The sequence below is a fragment of the Citrus clementina genome, unplaced genomic scaffold (assembly GCF_000493195.1).
Source record: "Citrus clementina cultivar Clemenules unplaced genomic scaffold, Citrus_clementina_v1.0 scaffold_3, whole genome shotgun sequence".
Classification (NCBI taxonomy): Eukaryota; Viridiplantae; Streptophyta; class Magnoliopsida; order Sapindales; family Rutaceae; genus Citrus; species Citrus x clementina.
In genome coordinates this window covers 822,376-837,812 of record NW_006262339.1, presented here as the reverse complement: position 1 = coordinate 837,812, position 15,437 = coordinate 822,376, and the positions used below count along the sequence as shown (strand labels likewise).

The following is a 15,437-nucleotide window of genomic DNA, read 5'->3' as shown; positions in this document are numbered from 1 at the left end:
AAACAAAATTATTAGCATAGCTATTAAAACAGCACTACTTAAAATGTGTCATTCATCATAAGTTAGTGGGAAACTGACCCTATCTGCAATTAGACTCTGCTTCTTGTGGTTCTTAAATAAGCCAAGCTGAAACTCTTCCTGCATAAAGAAAAGGTTCAGAATGAATTCATCCATAGAAAAACATATGAATTATCCTTTGCCTTCATGATATCAAATTTTGTTGCATTCATATATCGCATTAGCTTGTATCATGTATTCACAATTGTACATGTTTATAACGAGTGGAACTTACTTTGCTTATAATCCCATCATCAACTAAAGAGCTGCTTAATTTCTTGAAGAGCAGATACAAAATTTCAATTTCAGTTTCTTTAACTGCATGACATAAGCAAGGAAAGAGAAGAAAAGCTAAGTCAACTAAGAATGTAAATACTAACAAACGAAATTTATTACTCGATGAAAGTGAGGCTTACAATGGGTTTGAGCAGCAAGAGCAGCATGGTTTACAGATTTTAGTCGTTGCTTCATGCAAACACAGCCCATCCAGGATGCTCAGGTATCAAAGATCCGGCGTTGTTTGAGCTAAGAAGCAAAAGCAAACTATGTAATTGTTCAAATAGAAGGATTTGCAAGCATCGTGCTCCATGCCAGCTGAAATTTATAAAGATATGCAAGAATCAAATTCCGTATATAGCTTTCAAAGAGGTTCGCACATTAGGCTTTTCTAGTTTCTGTCTGAATATTTGGAAAGATTTGCAAGCATCATGTTCCAGTCACAGAACTTCCACGTGAGGATGCTCATAAGCATGGCTCCCATGAACTTGCTGAACGTCTTAATTATGAACCGCAAGCTGCCAATAAGCAGAATAATGATATCTTTTCCAGTTTTTGTGTCACGGCTCTTTATTACTGTTGTTTGTAAGACCATGAAAATAAAAAATTTGATATTACAAATGCTGATCACTATTTATGGTAACGTATCTAGTAGCACAAATGCGTATAGGATGAATTTCAGCATTTTAATTGACAAGTCATTTGCTGATGCTCACCTTTCAAATGCACTACTGGGTTCTGATAGTTGCCGCTGCTACCTATGGAATCTGATTTAATGACAACTAGAGCCGATAGTTTTTATGTTCTCTTCACCCGTACATTTCATTTTCCATCAAGTTAAATTTTGTGCCAGTTTTATTTTGGCGCAAATCAACTGGCTAATAATCTCTTATTTGAGATTAGAAACCTATTTGGAATAGAATCGTTGTATGCCAATAGCTTGGCAAGTAGAATAAAATTGTTCACGTTAAATTAATTTTTTTTTTTTTTTTGACATGCCATGTATTTTGTGATTCTAAATAATTCAAGGCAGCAAAAGGGTAATAAAAAGGAAGGAAAAAAAGAAGAGAGAAAAAAAAGGGAAAACCTTTTGTACTTTAATAACCACATTCAGCATACAATTGATTTTTAAGAAAATGCATGGGAAGTAATCAACAAACCAAATGTACAAGTTCCATCTAAAGAATGATCGAGAGTTAATAAAAATTAATCTTACTAAGCTGCATTTCAATGGCCTTGAGGAATCCATATTTTCTTCCTCTCAATGCTTAAGTGCAAACGCAAATGCATTAGGACATTTCTTCTCCATGTTTCGAGCATCTAAAGAGAAAAAAAGAAAAAGAAAAAAAAACTTGAACACATATTTGCTTCGGTAATTATTTCTAATATCGAGCTTCACTGTGCAGCACAAAGCTTGGGAATGCCATAGTTATTTCCCTGGAAAATGGAAGCCCAAGTGAAAAATCAATAATTTAGTAACAGCGTACAAATAGTAGTAACTCAAGGGGAATTCAGTGTTCAATGTAAGCTTTGAGGACATACTTTAAATATGGAAGCGTCATGCTCTTTAAGATAGTTGGATTCCTTCCCGCAAATTCCGTCCACTCTTCCAGATCAATCTTCCCATCTCCTTTTATATCTGCCTCCATCATTGTCTGTACAAAACAAGAACCCAGTTTATAATCTTCAAAGAAGAATGAGTGAAATACACCGAAATTTTTTAGCTGTATAGTATCCGGCACACCTTGTCTACAATTGATTCGACAACATCGTCGGAAAGTGCCAGTTCTGATTCACTCAGAAGGGATACTACCATTTCCTTAAGCTTCCACAGCAATAATACATATTTACAGCATAGACTGTCAGTATCAGATTTGCAGATATTGCATAACTAAAATAAAGAATAATGACATTGACATCTGACAGAATCATAGAAACTAATTTAAGAATCATTATACAAGAACACAGAAAAGCTTAATGTAAACCAATAAGTAATTAACATCATTGCAATTCTATGCATGAGACTTCTGACATAAACAAATTCTCCAAAGCTTTATAGATGTTTAGGTTCATCATTAGTGGCATCAACTTTAAAATTATATAAAACAGTTGCAAGCTGCAATGTATATTCAGCCTTTCTGAGTATTCACCTCTTCACGCGCAATGTAGCCAGTTCCCCGAAGATCATACAATCTAAATGCGACTGAAAAGACAAAATTTTCCGTCTTAAGATCATAACATATTTGACAGGGAACATAGAGATTTATGAACATAAAGTCATATAGTATACAAATGCCAAACATAAAAGAAGGAGAACAGATACGATTTTCTGTCATGTATAATAAATAATATTATCTTACATGTAATTTTCTCTGCTTCAGGAGCACTTGGGTGAAAGATGCTTAGCGACCGAACAAATTCTCCAAATTCAATCACCCCATTACGCTTAACATCAAATAAATCAAATATCTGCTATAAAAACCCTTGCTTAAGATGGAATAACTTGTGGCATGGAGTCAGATTGAACAAGATCAGAAATTAGACAATATGATTGACAATGGACATTAGAGTGATAAGAATGTGATGAGAATACGAGAAGAAGTTACAAGGATGTGAGGAGAATTGACAGTAAATGACTGAAAGGCAATGAAAAATGAAGAGAGCGGTGAGAATACGAGAAGAAGTTACAAGAATTGAGGAGAAGTGACAAGAAAGTTATGTGAAAGTTATGAGAAATGACCAGAAAGTAAGAGAAAGTGACGAAAAATTGATGAGATTGTGACAAGAAGTGACCAGATGATGACGGTAAAATTTTCCACAATGTAATGAGAAAGCAATAAAAAAGTGATGAGAAAATGGAGGAAGTAAGGTTTTAGTTCAGGACTGGCCTTCAATTAAGTCAAATACTTTAGATTAAAAAAAAAAACATAAAACAGAAAGTAATTTGATAATATAATGCATACCCTGTCTGCAAAAAGATTCTGCTTACTGCTATTCCTTAAAAGTGCAAGCTGGAATTCTTCCTGCAGAAAGTGTCAAAAGTAAATATGAAATTTGCACTTCTCATACAATGTCAATTTGAGCTCAATAGCAATCTCAAGCTAAGCTTTCAGAGTGCAGGGCATGTATTCAAAACTAATCACAGGTGCAAAGTGAGATGGAGATACCTTGTGAATAAGACCATCGTCAATTATTGAACTGCTTAACTTTTTGAACAGATCATACAAAGCCTCTACTTCATTCACAGTAACTGCCCAAAAATCAGATACACTTCTGGTTTAGATATGTTAAAAAAACAGACAACGATCAACATCAGATTGCAAAAATCTTGTAAAATTCAAATTGATTTGGGACTTTTGGCACATCAAGGCCCTAGCACTGGCTGATATATCAAGCATGCACACTTCATACACAGCAGCAACAAAAGACAATGGCATACGCGCATTCAAAGGAGAGACCATAGAACTAGAAGAATATGCTAAAAAATACTAGATTTAAAACCCTTCTGGCATTTTACATTGATGCAAGTGCAAGAGGTAACCGTGAAAACTTTCAAAACAAGATATTTAAGATGTGGATTCAAATTGATTCAATGCATTGCCTTATATAATTTTCACTTACAATGTGTCTCAGAAGCAAGAATGATAGGATCCTCATACCCAGGTATCTGTTTGGATTTCTTCATGCAAAAGCATCTCCCAAAAGCATTCATGGTGATTTCAGTACAAGATTATTTAGCCTGAGTATTCATGCAGAGTATGCTGTTGTCTATATGCCTGTCGCATTTAAAGGGAAGATACATGAACTTAAGATTTAAGCTTATAAATTGCACAAGATCAATATCTTATCCAGTTGGCTATATTCTACAATACATAAGGCCCCTTTCATTGCCCTGTTTTTGTTCAACTTGGCAATTACATTTAGCTCATCTGATGTAATACCTCTTAAAATGGATTTAGGATTTCGACTTTGTCATGTCTAAGACTCTAGGTCAAGCTCAAAAAGGACAAAGAAAAATATCTCATGTCAGGTTTCACTTAGTGGGCTCATTATGTTTTGAACTTTGACAAGTGAGAATTCTACAGATGTAAATGCTCGAATATTATCCATGCACAAGAGTCACAATGTGAAGCATTAAGTGGGGAGATCTGATCTCACAAACAAATACCCAAAAGCTACCATCACATCAGGATCACTTTTCAACAACCAAATAACAACAAATTGACCTCCAAGAAGTTGAAAATCTCAGGCACCCAACTCCAATCATCTAATTTGCTAACTTGATGGAGATCATAAGCGGAAAAAGTCAACTCCTTTGGTTTAACAGTAACAGCAACAATTCTTGCCCCCAAAAAAAGGGAAAAGGAAATGATGAAGCAGCAACTATAGTTGACAGTCTGATACCATATACAACGATATGAACTCTATTGCGCAACTGGTCCATTCTTACATAATATGTAGCCACCCATTAAAGTGAATCAATAGAACAGTCAAAAGATCAAACATCGTACTACTAAGTACTAACAGCCACTTACCTTTTTTCTGACGAGCTTGAAGATGAACTTAAAAACATAACAGCAAACATATCAACAGATAAGAGTGCTACTTGATTTACAACTTTGAGTGAAAATGAAACTGACCTGGCCCGACATGAAAGGTGGTGGTCATGGTGGTGTTAGAACTGAGAAGAGTTGAAACATTTGATGGACACGTTATTGTTTTTCTTTTTCTAGTCGTGGATGCATGCGTCGGCTTTAATATATTAATATTTGCCACTTCCTTGTATCTGCCTGGCCTCATATTTTCAATTTTCCTACAGTTATTATAAGCTTGATTCCTTCTCCCTTTCTTCTTTCCCCATTTTTTAATCACAAAACTTGAGCATTGAATTGGCCGAATGAGAGAATTTTGGTGGATTTCATATGATCGCTTTCTGTGGTTCTATGCACTGTTTTATTTATAATTTCATTTTTTTTTTTAATTTTGTTGGTCTAGAGTTATTTCTTTGCCCAATTAGCTTGTTGGTCGATAGTTTCTTTGTCCTAATGTAATTTACCAAAAATAAGGACTCGGCTTGTAGTTGCATATCTTTTGTTTTGAGAAAAGACAGATGGACTCTAAGGTCTTTTTTATAATAAAAAAAGTTAGATTTTTACCATCCTCGTGCAAATGAACAATTGAACCTTACTAAGATTAATGCAATATATTGTCGAGTAAGATTAATATATTATAATGTTCTATCCAAATAGAAATAATTTATTTACAAAAGGAGTTTGGATGTTTTATTTTTAAAATTATAAAATTCTAGTCTCTTACTTTCAGCTTCTCAGGTTTTAAATTTCATTATTTAATGTTAGAATGTCACCTGTGCGGGCAACTAGCTGGTCTAGGGCCTTTAGTTTTGTGGGCCTTTGGTTTTGTTGGGGTCAGCTGCAAAGACACTCGATATCATTTTCCGTCTGAGTTGAGCCATCGGGCACCCACAGTAATTCTCCCAAATCCCAATAGTCAAGACCCCACTTTTGTATTTTACAATTTTAAGCTTAAACAAAATTACATAAAAGACAAGTGTAATTCTTAGCAGACGCACGCATTTGGCTTGTTTTACAACTCTTTAGACCCCACGTACTACAAACAAGTTTCTTTTTACTACAAACCCTTGGCTTCTTCACGTACATTGGACCAAAAAAAAAAAAAAATTTAAAAATTAAATAAATAAATCTGCAACGAGGAAGACCTGTAAATCTTAAAAATTTTCCTAAAATATTATCCTCTAAGTAGTATTTTATCGACAAAGTCATTGTATCTGAAAACAAAACCAGTGCAATACAGGTGGTGTTGTTTATTTAATAAAAATTAATGTTGTTATTTTATAAGAAACTTTAGAACACAAGTGGAAACCTGACTGACTTGCAACCTTGTCTGGTTTAGTTGTTATATTCTCTACATTAAAGCAAATTAAGAATTTCATTCAGCAACAAGTTATACACATATACATACAAACTCGTTCGTCAGAATAAACAACAAAGAAAAAATAAATTGTATGAAGAGCAAAAGCCAGCAGCGTTTCAGTTTTTCAAATTTGACCCCTCAAGCTTTTTCTTATAATAACCAGCCAAATATTAGTATTTTTGACCAAATATCTCTCGTCACTTTCGGCAAATTTACAAACAATGCCATTCTTACAAATTTCAAGTTTTACTTAACACTCTCAACATTCTCAACACTCTCAACAAACCTCATCACTCTCAACATAACATAAGATATAAAATCATCAATTGGAGAATATCTTAAAGGTTAATGTATGTTCTTACACTATGAATTTTTAATGTATTAAGTTTAGGATTTACATTCGAAATTGATGGGGTTTTGTTATAAATATTATTATTTTTCAATCACAAAGTAATGTGATTTGTTAAAGTATTTAGATTTGAGTTGAGAAATAAAAAAAATTTGAAAACAGTAGAAATTCAAGCTAAAAATGAAACTTAAGTTATGTGCAACAAGCTGAATTGCGCAACAAGCACCCGTTGCCTTACCTATCGCACATAATCACAGTACATGCGACAATACATTTAAGAGGTTATAACTTAGAGTACACATGTATGTTATAGGCGTATAATGATAGAGCGAGGTGTAGCGAAAGCAAAATTGATAGGATAGGAAAACTAGATATTGTTATAGTATTGGACCAAGCCAGCGCGATTAGGTTACACTCTAATCAAAACGTGATTAGATATTATTATAATCTAAATGATTCAATGAGATTTTTAATAATGCTTAAAGCGAGATTATATTACACTCTAATCTAAACAACTCTACAAGAGAGATTTTGATAAATAATCCCAGAGGGAATTATAAAAGAAAGAATTTTATTGGATAATTGAATATGTAATTATGAAAATAATAACAAGATTTCTCTATTTATAATAGAGTAAACCAACTTCGCTAAGTTAACTTAAAAAGGAAAACTAAATCACAATTATAATGGAATCAAAAGATATTTCCCTAAATTAATTAAATATCATACCTTAATTGACCCCAAATAAAAATAAAAAGTCGTAAAATAATAAAATATCATAATTGACTCTAATTAAAATAGAAAATTTTAAAATTATAAAATCTTAGAATCTTAAAATTTCCAAAATAACTTCCTACATAATATAATATATCGTTTCAAAGATCTAAATTTGATTTGTCTCTTCGCAAGTTTTGAAACGATATATTATACACTCAAAACAGACATGTGAAATCTAAACTATGACCTCTAAAAAGTACCGTCACACATAATGTGATTATGAGATGCCTATCGCACATAATTTAACCTATCACACATAATTTGTGTTTCATTTTTAGTTTAAATTTCTACTGTTTCCAATAATTTTTTTTTTAATTTCTCAACTCAAATCTAAAATTGAATCAATTAGTTTGATCGAATTGGATCGAATCTTCATCACCTTACATTTAACCTACAGGCCCGTATTTTCTAACCCCTGAAATAGAAGACACGTCAGCCATATGAATTGGCTCATTATTTCGTAAACCGAAACATCAATCCGATCAATTACTACCCTGCCCTTTTTCTTGTCAATTGCCTTGCAAGCAGTATCACTCTCTGATCGTCAGAATCAGGACTGGCGGTATCGCTCAGTCGCGAGCGAAATCTTTCGCTCAATTATTCGATATTATGTCTTTTGCCCGTCCAAGTTCTCCTTTTTTACACCACGAACCCTAGATACACAAAATTACGCGACTACAGGTGCTATTACATATTCGATCATGGTTTCCATTATACTGCAAACCTCGATCATTATCATAATCATTAATGTTATTTAAAATTTGTGTGCAGATTTTAGACAAATGGAGAGCATGTTAGAAGAAGAGACTTTCCAAGTTGATAATACTGAGAATGTAATTTTCAATTTTTTTTGAAATTTTTGTTCTGTTGTAGTTCAAAAGCATGAGAGCTGGAATTTCATTTGTTGCATTGATTTTTTTTTTCGACTTCTTGCTTTGAAGCATTGTTGAAAGACGTTTAGTAAAGAGTGATATGCTTTGATTCAGACGTGATGAGAGATAGATTGTTGATGGAGTAGGATCTAGCTAATTGTTTACTCTCTGACGCATGAAAAATGAAGTTAAATTTACCTTACATTTTCTGATATTTGCTGTTCTTCAGATTAGAAAGGTTGTTTTAATGTGCAGGATCTTTTGAATTTTGAGTGCGGAAGGTGTGGGATTTGCATGGATGTTGTTATTGACAGGGGAGTTCTAGATTGCTGCCAGCACTGGTATATATCTCGTAATTGTTTCTTTTTATTTGTTTTGTTTTCTTTTTCTATAACTTATTTCCTCAAGTTGCCAAATACACTCATCTTCATCATTTGACGAGAACTATTGTTATTGTTGCGTCACGGTCTCATTTTGTGCTTAACCGCTCATTCACGCATACCCTCCGTGCAGTTTTCCTAACAAATATTCTGAATTCAGGTTTTGTTTTGCATGTATTGACAACTGGTCTACAATCACAAACCTTTGCCCACTTTGTCAGGGTGAATTTCAGCTGATTACATGTGTTCCTGTGAGTGATGTTAAAATCTTGATACATTTTATTATCAAAATTATTTTGTAGTGGTGTATAAAAATTTATGGCAAGAGGTACCTATTGCTTATGAAGTTTCTGTTTGATTATGGAGGTATATGATACCATTGGAAGCAACAACATTGACGAGGATTCATTATCTAGGTATATTTCCTTATTAATTGTGTTCATTTACTCTTTTTGCTAACTCTTCCTGCGTAAACCACGTTCATGTTCGTTTGTACGTTATTAGCATTGTCTTTCACCTTACTGTTTTCTCATTGCCCCTGCTTTCTTTTGTTTCTAACCCGTGGTTTACCTTCCTCCTTTAATCTATGCAGAGGTGAAGATTGGTCCATTGAAGAGAAAAGCAACACTCTATCTTTTCCATCATACTACATTGATGAAAATGTATTTATCCTCCTTTTGTTATCCTTTGAAAGTTTCTAGTACAGATTACTGAATGTATCTTTGAGACTTCATCATATTATTCAAGGATTTACTCAGCTCGTCCATTCCATGAACAATTAGCATATTAAAGTACATTCTGCATCCAAGTTTTATTTTCATTATGATGTTGTAGGCAGTTATCTGCTTGGATGGAGATGGCTGCAAAATTCGAAGTGGATCTATGGCTGCTGAGGAAAGTTCAAATCTTGATACATCAATTGCTTGTGACTCCTGTGATCTATGGTAAATATTATCCTTAATCAAATGTGTAAGGATTTGTGTGATTGCTTACTTTTGCACAAACACAGAGAAAGACTCACTCCTTGATGGTTCCATTTTATTGCTCATTTCTGCAAACTAGAATTTGTCCATAACCACAAGTTCTGATACCTTCTAAAACAATGTTGGACACTGGTCCCACTTGAATCTCCCTAACTTCTTTTTCACTTGTTATTTCTCTTTTTCTTCTTTGTCTCTTGACTTATTTCATATGTTTTACTTCTTGCATCATAAAATTTCTCTACCAAAAAAAAAAAAAAAAAGAAAGGAAAGAAAGAAAGAAACATAATATCCATTTAGTCAACATTTACTTCTACTGAATGTATGTTAGACTACAGCGATTTATTAGAGAAAAGATGTTATCAGCTAATTGTTTCCTGGCTTTCCATGTCAACAGGTATCATGCTTTTTGTGTGGGCTTTGATCCTGAAGGCACGTGTGAAGATACATGGTTATGCCCAAGGTAGTGTAGAAGCATTTGATTATTTTGCTGGTCATTGTTGGGCTGTTATGTAAAAAACTTCCTTCTAATTATGAATACTTAATAGAATTATGAATATTGTATTATAGAATTGTCTAGGTAGTAGTTGATCAAGGAGTGAGTGCCAGGGATTTGGAATCTCCCATCTTTCAGGTTTTTCGGGTGACTAGTAATCCAGGAATGAAGGATGCTGCAGTTACTTCTTAGTCATCTTATTTTCTTACTTAATTATCTTAGAGTTAGATCCCATGAATTTGGCTTCTACATTCAACATATGTGGCTCAGCTCTAAGAGGAAGATAAACTAGATGTTTTGGTTTAACGTTCGTATTTATCTTAAATCCTAGGTCACTAATCCTCCCTAAAGTTTCCTTCCGGTTGTTGTAGATGTGTGGCTGAAGTGCCGCAGAACTCTTCCATTGATTTAACACAGAGTACAAACGATCAGTCTGGTCCAGAAAATGCTAATGGCGATCATTTGGCTGAGTCTCTGTTTCCAAGAAAGGTGTCTGTTTCTGTTGCTGATGCTGGAGAAACGGCAGTTGTTGTCTCAATGATAGGAGAAGAGCCAAATGAGAACTTCCAATCAATGCTTGAAATTGAGAAGGGCGTTGGAAATGAAGCATTTAATCCTTATGGTGGAGATCGGAACGCTAAATCAGAATCAAATGAGAGAACTGATATACAATCAATGTTGCAGGCACAGGAGCCAGAGCTGTCTTTCTCCCAGGATGCATCTTTTTGTTTGCCTTCTACCTCGTTGGGATCTAGTGAGGTGAAGACAGATTCTGCTGATGAAAAATTGAATGAACAAAGTAGCTGTGGTGGTGTTAAAAGCTTCTCGGGCAAGACTTTTAATGAACCTTACCCTGGAAATAAACCTTCTGACTGTATATCCAATGTAGATCTTCATCTTGGTTTATCTATGAGTAAATCTGGTAATTTTGTGAATGTAATAATCGTGCATTTTTTCATTTTTAAGCTTAATAATTGTATAATTACTGTAGCACTAACTAAAAATTTGCATATCATTTCCATATCTTACTCCATCTATTCTCATTCTTAATGTCTTTCTAGTTGCTGACACAAACAAGTATCTAACTGAAGATCAAATTACTGGATATGTACAGCAACAAAATCCTTCGGAAGAGTCGTTGCACGAAGGTATGGAAGAGACTCGACAGTGCCTATAGGCATCTTTTTCGAGTCCCTTATGGCCATTGTTAACATATGGAAAAATTATATCTCTCTCATATGTACAATGTATTATTATGGTTATTTTGTCAAATGCTTGTGGTATCCATCTTATCACATTGTTTGATCTTTAAATGCTTTCAGCTGACAAGATTGAACCTGGTGCTAAGGAGGAAAATTCCCAAATTATTGGTGGAAAGAGAAACCATGACAACTGCAGGTCAGTTGTCATACCCCATTTTATTTATGTTTTTTTTTTCATCAGTCAAAATGTTCAATTCCTGATTTATTGATATGATTTGGTGACATTGTTCATATCAGTGGTATTAACAAAGAAATCACAACCAAGAAGGTGACTGAAGTTCCTGCAAAGAAAATTAGAGCTGAGAAGCTGACTCAAACAAATCCTCACAAGGATGAAGCCAATGCATCTATTTTAGCTAATTCTAAAAAATTTCCCACTTTGATAGCGGGTCGCAGACATGAAAAGTCAAAACTTTGTCCAGAAAAAGTAGATGTTACTTCTGATATAATGAGTATTGTTAAGGGGACAAAATGTAAGCTTCCCAAAGGGCTTGCACACAAAAATTCTGCTGATAGATCCTCAAAAGACAGAGAAAATGTGTCTGGCTTGAGAGTTAAAAAAATCATGAAGAGACCTGCTGAGGATAAGGATTCATCTGAGCTAGTTCAAGAACTAAGAAAAGAAATAAGAGAAGCTGTTCGTAATAGATCCTCAAAAGATTGTGATGAAAACCTTTTTGACCCTAAACTTCTTGCTGCCTTTAGGGCTGCAATAGCTGGACCCAAATGCGAACCTGTCAAACAGCCAGCACATTTGGCCGTGAAAGTAAAAAAGTCTATGCTCGAGAAGGGTAAAGTTCGTGAGAGTTTAACTAAGAAAATTTATGGGAATTCCAATGGGAGACGACGACGTGCTTGGAACCGAGATTGTGAAGTTGAATTTTGGAAGTATCGCTGCATGAAAGCTACGAAGACGGAGAAGATTGGGACTTTGAAATCAGTTCTTGACCTCCTGAGAAATAATTCTCAGAGCTCAGATACTGAGCAGTCAACTGAATGCCAGGAAACAAACCCCATTCTCTCAAGATTGTATTTGGCAGACACATCTGTTTTCCCACGCAAGGACAATATCATGCCTCTTTCTGCTCTTAAAGCTACTGATAATTCTGAACAGAGTAAAGAACAAGCCATTTCCATGGAAAAACCTTTGAAGCTATCTTCGGATAACTGTGCTTCAAAAGTTGCTGAAACAAATAAGGTTTCATCAAAAGTTGGTGTTCTTTCAGCGTGTGAGAAAGGGACTAGGAATATGTCATGCTCAAAGAGTAATGCTGCTCCAAGTAAAGTTCATCCAATTCAATTAGGTGATCCTAAAGTTAATTCCCTGAAGGGAACTGCTACGTCTGATGATGTGAAGGTGGATAAAAGAAAATGGGCCCTCGAGATTCTTGCTAGGAAAACTGCTGTTGCATGCAAAAGTGCAACTCATGAAAAACCAGAAGACACTGCTATGCTTAAAAGAAATTATCCACTACTAGTATGTTACACCCTGCTCCTTCTCTCTCCCTCCCTGTGTGTCTGGAACTGGTCTGTATAATTCTGTTTCAAGTGCATCAGCTGATATAATATATATCTATTTATGTTTTTTTTTTTTCTCTGCATAGGCTCGACTTCCAGCTGATATGAAACCAGTACTGGCACCCAGTCATCATAATAAAATCCCAATATCAGTTAGGCAGGTATGCAGTTTCCTGTTTGTCTGCTCTTTTTCTTTCTTTCTTTCTTTTTTTTTGGTTGTCTGTGATATTCTATATTAACTCCTTGGGCTTCTCTGGTTGCCTTTCCATTAGACAAGTGTTCTCTAACAAATTCTTGTACAAATGGTTTTGATCCCTTTAGAGTTAGCCACCATCTTTTGTCATTATTTAATTGTTTCCATTCACCGAACTTGGTAATTTGTCTATTTATTTAACAATAACTATTAACTGCTGGATGTACAGACTCAGCTTTACCGTCTAACAGAGTTCTTCTTGAGGAAAGCAAATCTACCAGTCATTCGCAGAACTGCAGAAACAGAATTGGCTGTTGCAGATGCTGTCAATATTGAAAAGGAGGTTGCTGATAGGTCAAACAGCAAATTGGTGTATCTGAATCTATGTTCCCATGAGATTTCATGTCGTTCAGATAACAAAAAATCCACTAGAGCTACAGAATCAAATTCTTCAGCTCCACCTGCAGTTCCTATTGATGAATTGGAACGAGCTACTGACAAGCTTTCAACTGATCATTCAGTTGAAGAGGCATTAAGAAACGCAGGTCTTTTATCTGATTCCCCTCCCAATAGTCCACATCACCCAACAGAGGTCCCGAGTGAAGTGGATATCTCCTCAATGGAGACAGGAGAGGGAGAGCCTGATAATGTATTTGAAATGGAGTCTCATGCAGAAATGGATATTTATGGTGATTTCGAGTATGATTTAGAAGATGAAGATTTCATCGGAGTTAGTGCCATGAAAGTGTCTAACCAACAACCGGAAGAAGTGTCCAAAGTGAAAGTAGTGTTTTCCACTCTAAACTCGGAAAAGTTGAACAATGTTGTGGATAACAAAGTTGGTGGAGGTTTGGAAAAGAATGAACATAAGGATTCCACCTGCTTGTTGGAGAGTCATAGTGATGCAGTCATCAGAAGCTCAACAACAGAGGATGGGACTAGCAAGCCTTGTATTCCTCTGGAGTCCTTACCTTGTGAAGAAGGTGAAGATCTTTCACTTGCAGAATGTGAGGAGTTATATGGCCCAGACAAAGAACCACTTGTTAGCAAATTTCCAGAAGTGTCACAGAAGCCATGTGGACTGCTAGATGGGGAAGCTCAAGCTGAGAACAAATGTGCTGGAGAAGCATCTGATATTGGAAATGAACAACATGACGAGGATATTTCTTGTGGTAAAGAAAAACTAACTGATGATGTTCAAACAGGTGATGGAACATTGAGGAAGGAGTCGGAATCCAGCACAAGCACTGAGAAGCGGCATGATGGTGTCAATTTAGTATCTAGGAAGGTATTGTTTGTCCAATTTGTCAATGCCACTGTTTTGATATATTATTTCTGTTTTCCTATGAAATAATAAACATTTATATGAAAGGCTGTGCTTTGTCTTCTTTTCATCTTCTTCCCGTTAGCCAATTTTTTCTTTTAGCTGACCAGACAATCTATTGCTGGCAGGTGGAAGCCTACATCAAAGAGCACATTAGGCCCCTGTGTAAGAGTGGTATAATTACCGCCGAACAATATCGGTGGGCAGTGGCAAAAACTACTGACAAGGTTATGAAGTACCACTCAAATGCCAAGAATGCGAATTTTCTTATTAAGGAAGGTGAGAAAGTGAAGAAACTTGCCGAGCAATACGTTGATGCGGCAGCCCAACAAAAGGGAAAAGTTTATCCTCAGTGATACATTGATGCAAATTTTCGCAGCTTTTTCGCTCTTTTTTCCAATTCTATGATTCCAAGAAGCTCCAGCTTTATACATATATATGTACACTGTAATTGGAGCATATAGAGAGTATCCAAACATCATCTATCATCTATAGGGACTTTGTATAAATCAAAATTATAGAGAAAATACTTGAATCCAAATGGTCATAATAGGCAACTCGGTCATGCATATCATGCTAAGTGCTACAGCCCCGTGGCTGTGCGAAAGAATCTTTTGAACGTGGCTGGTTGGACGGAGACACCGTCCTACGTCTTTTCTTAAGCATTGTCTTCTGAAAAGAGATTGGTGCCGACCGCTTAGATTCATTGGATGCAATGCTTTTCGATTTGTGTACTTTCCTTGGAAAAGTGAAAATGAACATAATAAAGCCTACAAGTTTTATCTAAATTTCGTTTAATATGATGTGGCATGCAACAGTGGTAATTGCCCAATAAATAAGACAAAAAAAAATTGCATTACAGGATAAATAAAAATTTACTATAAAACGAAAAAAAATTATTTTGTTTTTTGTATTTTATCTTATTTTTTATGTTATTTCCAGTGGAAATAGTATTATTGTTTTGCATGTGAATCATTATTTAATTGATAATTTTTTTTATA

The 15,437-nt window shown here is 35.0% G+C and overlaps 2 protein-coding genes across 5 annotated transcripts in view; one reads left to right on the top strand and one right to left on the bottom strand.

The window, feature by feature from the left end:
• LOC18046330 (calcineurin B-like protein 7) overlaps nucleotides 1-4,045 on the bottom strand; it is a 5,362-nt gene extending 1,317 nt beyond the window's left edge. Inside the window, exons 1-8 of one of the 2 annotated variants that reach the window (XM_006439259.2) lie at nucleotides 3,955-4,045; nucleotides 3,501-3,583; nucleotides 3,297-3,356; nucleotides 2,694-2,802; nucleotides 2,484-2,536; nucleotides 2,078-2,158; nucleotides 1,876-1,988; nucleotides 1,707-1,770 (exon numbers count right to left, since the gene is read on the bottom strand). In XM_006439259.2, the coding sequence (XP_006439322.1) occupies nucleotides 1,716-1,770; nucleotides 1,876-1,988; nucleotides 2,078-2,158; nucleotides 2,484-2,536; nucleotides 2,694-2,802; nucleotides 3,297-3,356; nucleotides 3,501-3,583; nucleotides 3,955-4,045 (645 nt within the window). In that variant the 3' untranslated portion in view covers nucleotides 1,707-1,715. Of the gene's footprint in view, nucleotides 1-1,706; nucleotides 1,771-1,875; nucleotides 1,989-2,077; nucleotides 2,159-2,483; nucleotides 2,537-2,693; nucleotides 2,803-3,296; nucleotides 3,357-3,500; nucleotides 3,584-3,954 lie in introns of those variants that run through there. The other variant, XM_024188729.1, reaches the window with a different exon arrangement.
• A 3,809-nt stretch (nucleotides 4,046-7,854) lies between these two features.
• On the top strand, nucleotides 7,855-14,977 carry LOC18046329 (uncharacterized protein At4g10930). Of its 3 annotated transcripts, XM_006439258.2 has the most exons (15): nucleotides 7,855-8,092; nucleotides 8,183-8,244; nucleotides 8,539-8,624; nucleotides 8,824-8,914; nucleotides 9,030-9,079; nucleotides 9,256-9,325; nucleotides 9,498-9,607; nucleotides 10,041-10,106; nucleotides 10,511-11,061; nucleotides 11,201-11,287; nucleotides 11,462-11,537; nucleotides 11,639-12,878; nucleotides 13,006-13,080; nucleotides 13,342-14,400; nucleotides 14,565-14,977. In XM_006439258.2, the coding sequence occupies exons 2-15, from the start codon at nucleotides 8,194-8,196 to the stop codon at nucleotides 14,790-14,792; spliced, it is 3,840 nt and encodes a 1,279-aa protein (XP_006439321.1). In that variant the 5' UTR covers nucleotides 7,855-8,092; nucleotides 8,183-8,193; the 3' UTR covers nucleotides 14,793-14,977. The 3 variants fall into 3 exon arrangements, with proteins under 3 accessions (XP_006439321.1, XP_024043799.1, XP_024043800.1); XM_024188031.1 differs by lacking the exons at nucleotides 7,855-8,092; nucleotides 8,183-8,244; nucleotides 8,539-8,624; nucleotides 8,824-8,914; nucleotides 9,030-9,079 and having other exon boundaries at nucleotides 9,259-9,325; nucleotides 9,502-9,607; XM_024188032.1 differs by lacking the exons at nucleotides 7,855-8,092; nucleotides 8,183-8,244; nucleotides 8,539-8,624; ... (1 more) ...; nucleotides 9,030-9,079; nucleotides 9,256-9,325 and having other exon boundaries at nucleotides 9,521-9,607; nucleotides 10,491-11,061.
• Nucleotides 14,978-15,437: the final 460 nt, after the last annotated feature.

Excerpts from the sequence above, each read along its gene's own strand:
- LOC18046329 (XM_006439258.2), top strand. The coding sequence starts at position 8,194 with ATGGAGAGCATGTTAGAAGAAGAGACTTTCCAAGTTGATAATACTGAG. Across the intron at positions 11,062-11,200 it reads TTTATCTATGAGTAAATCTG|TTGCTGACACAAACAAGTAT; the intron begins GTAATTTTGTGA and ends ATGTCTTTCTAG. Across the intron at positions 14,401-14,564 it reads TCAATTTAGTATCTAGGAAG|GTGGAAGCCTACATCAAAGA; the intron begins GTATTGTTTGTC and ends TATTGCTGGCAG.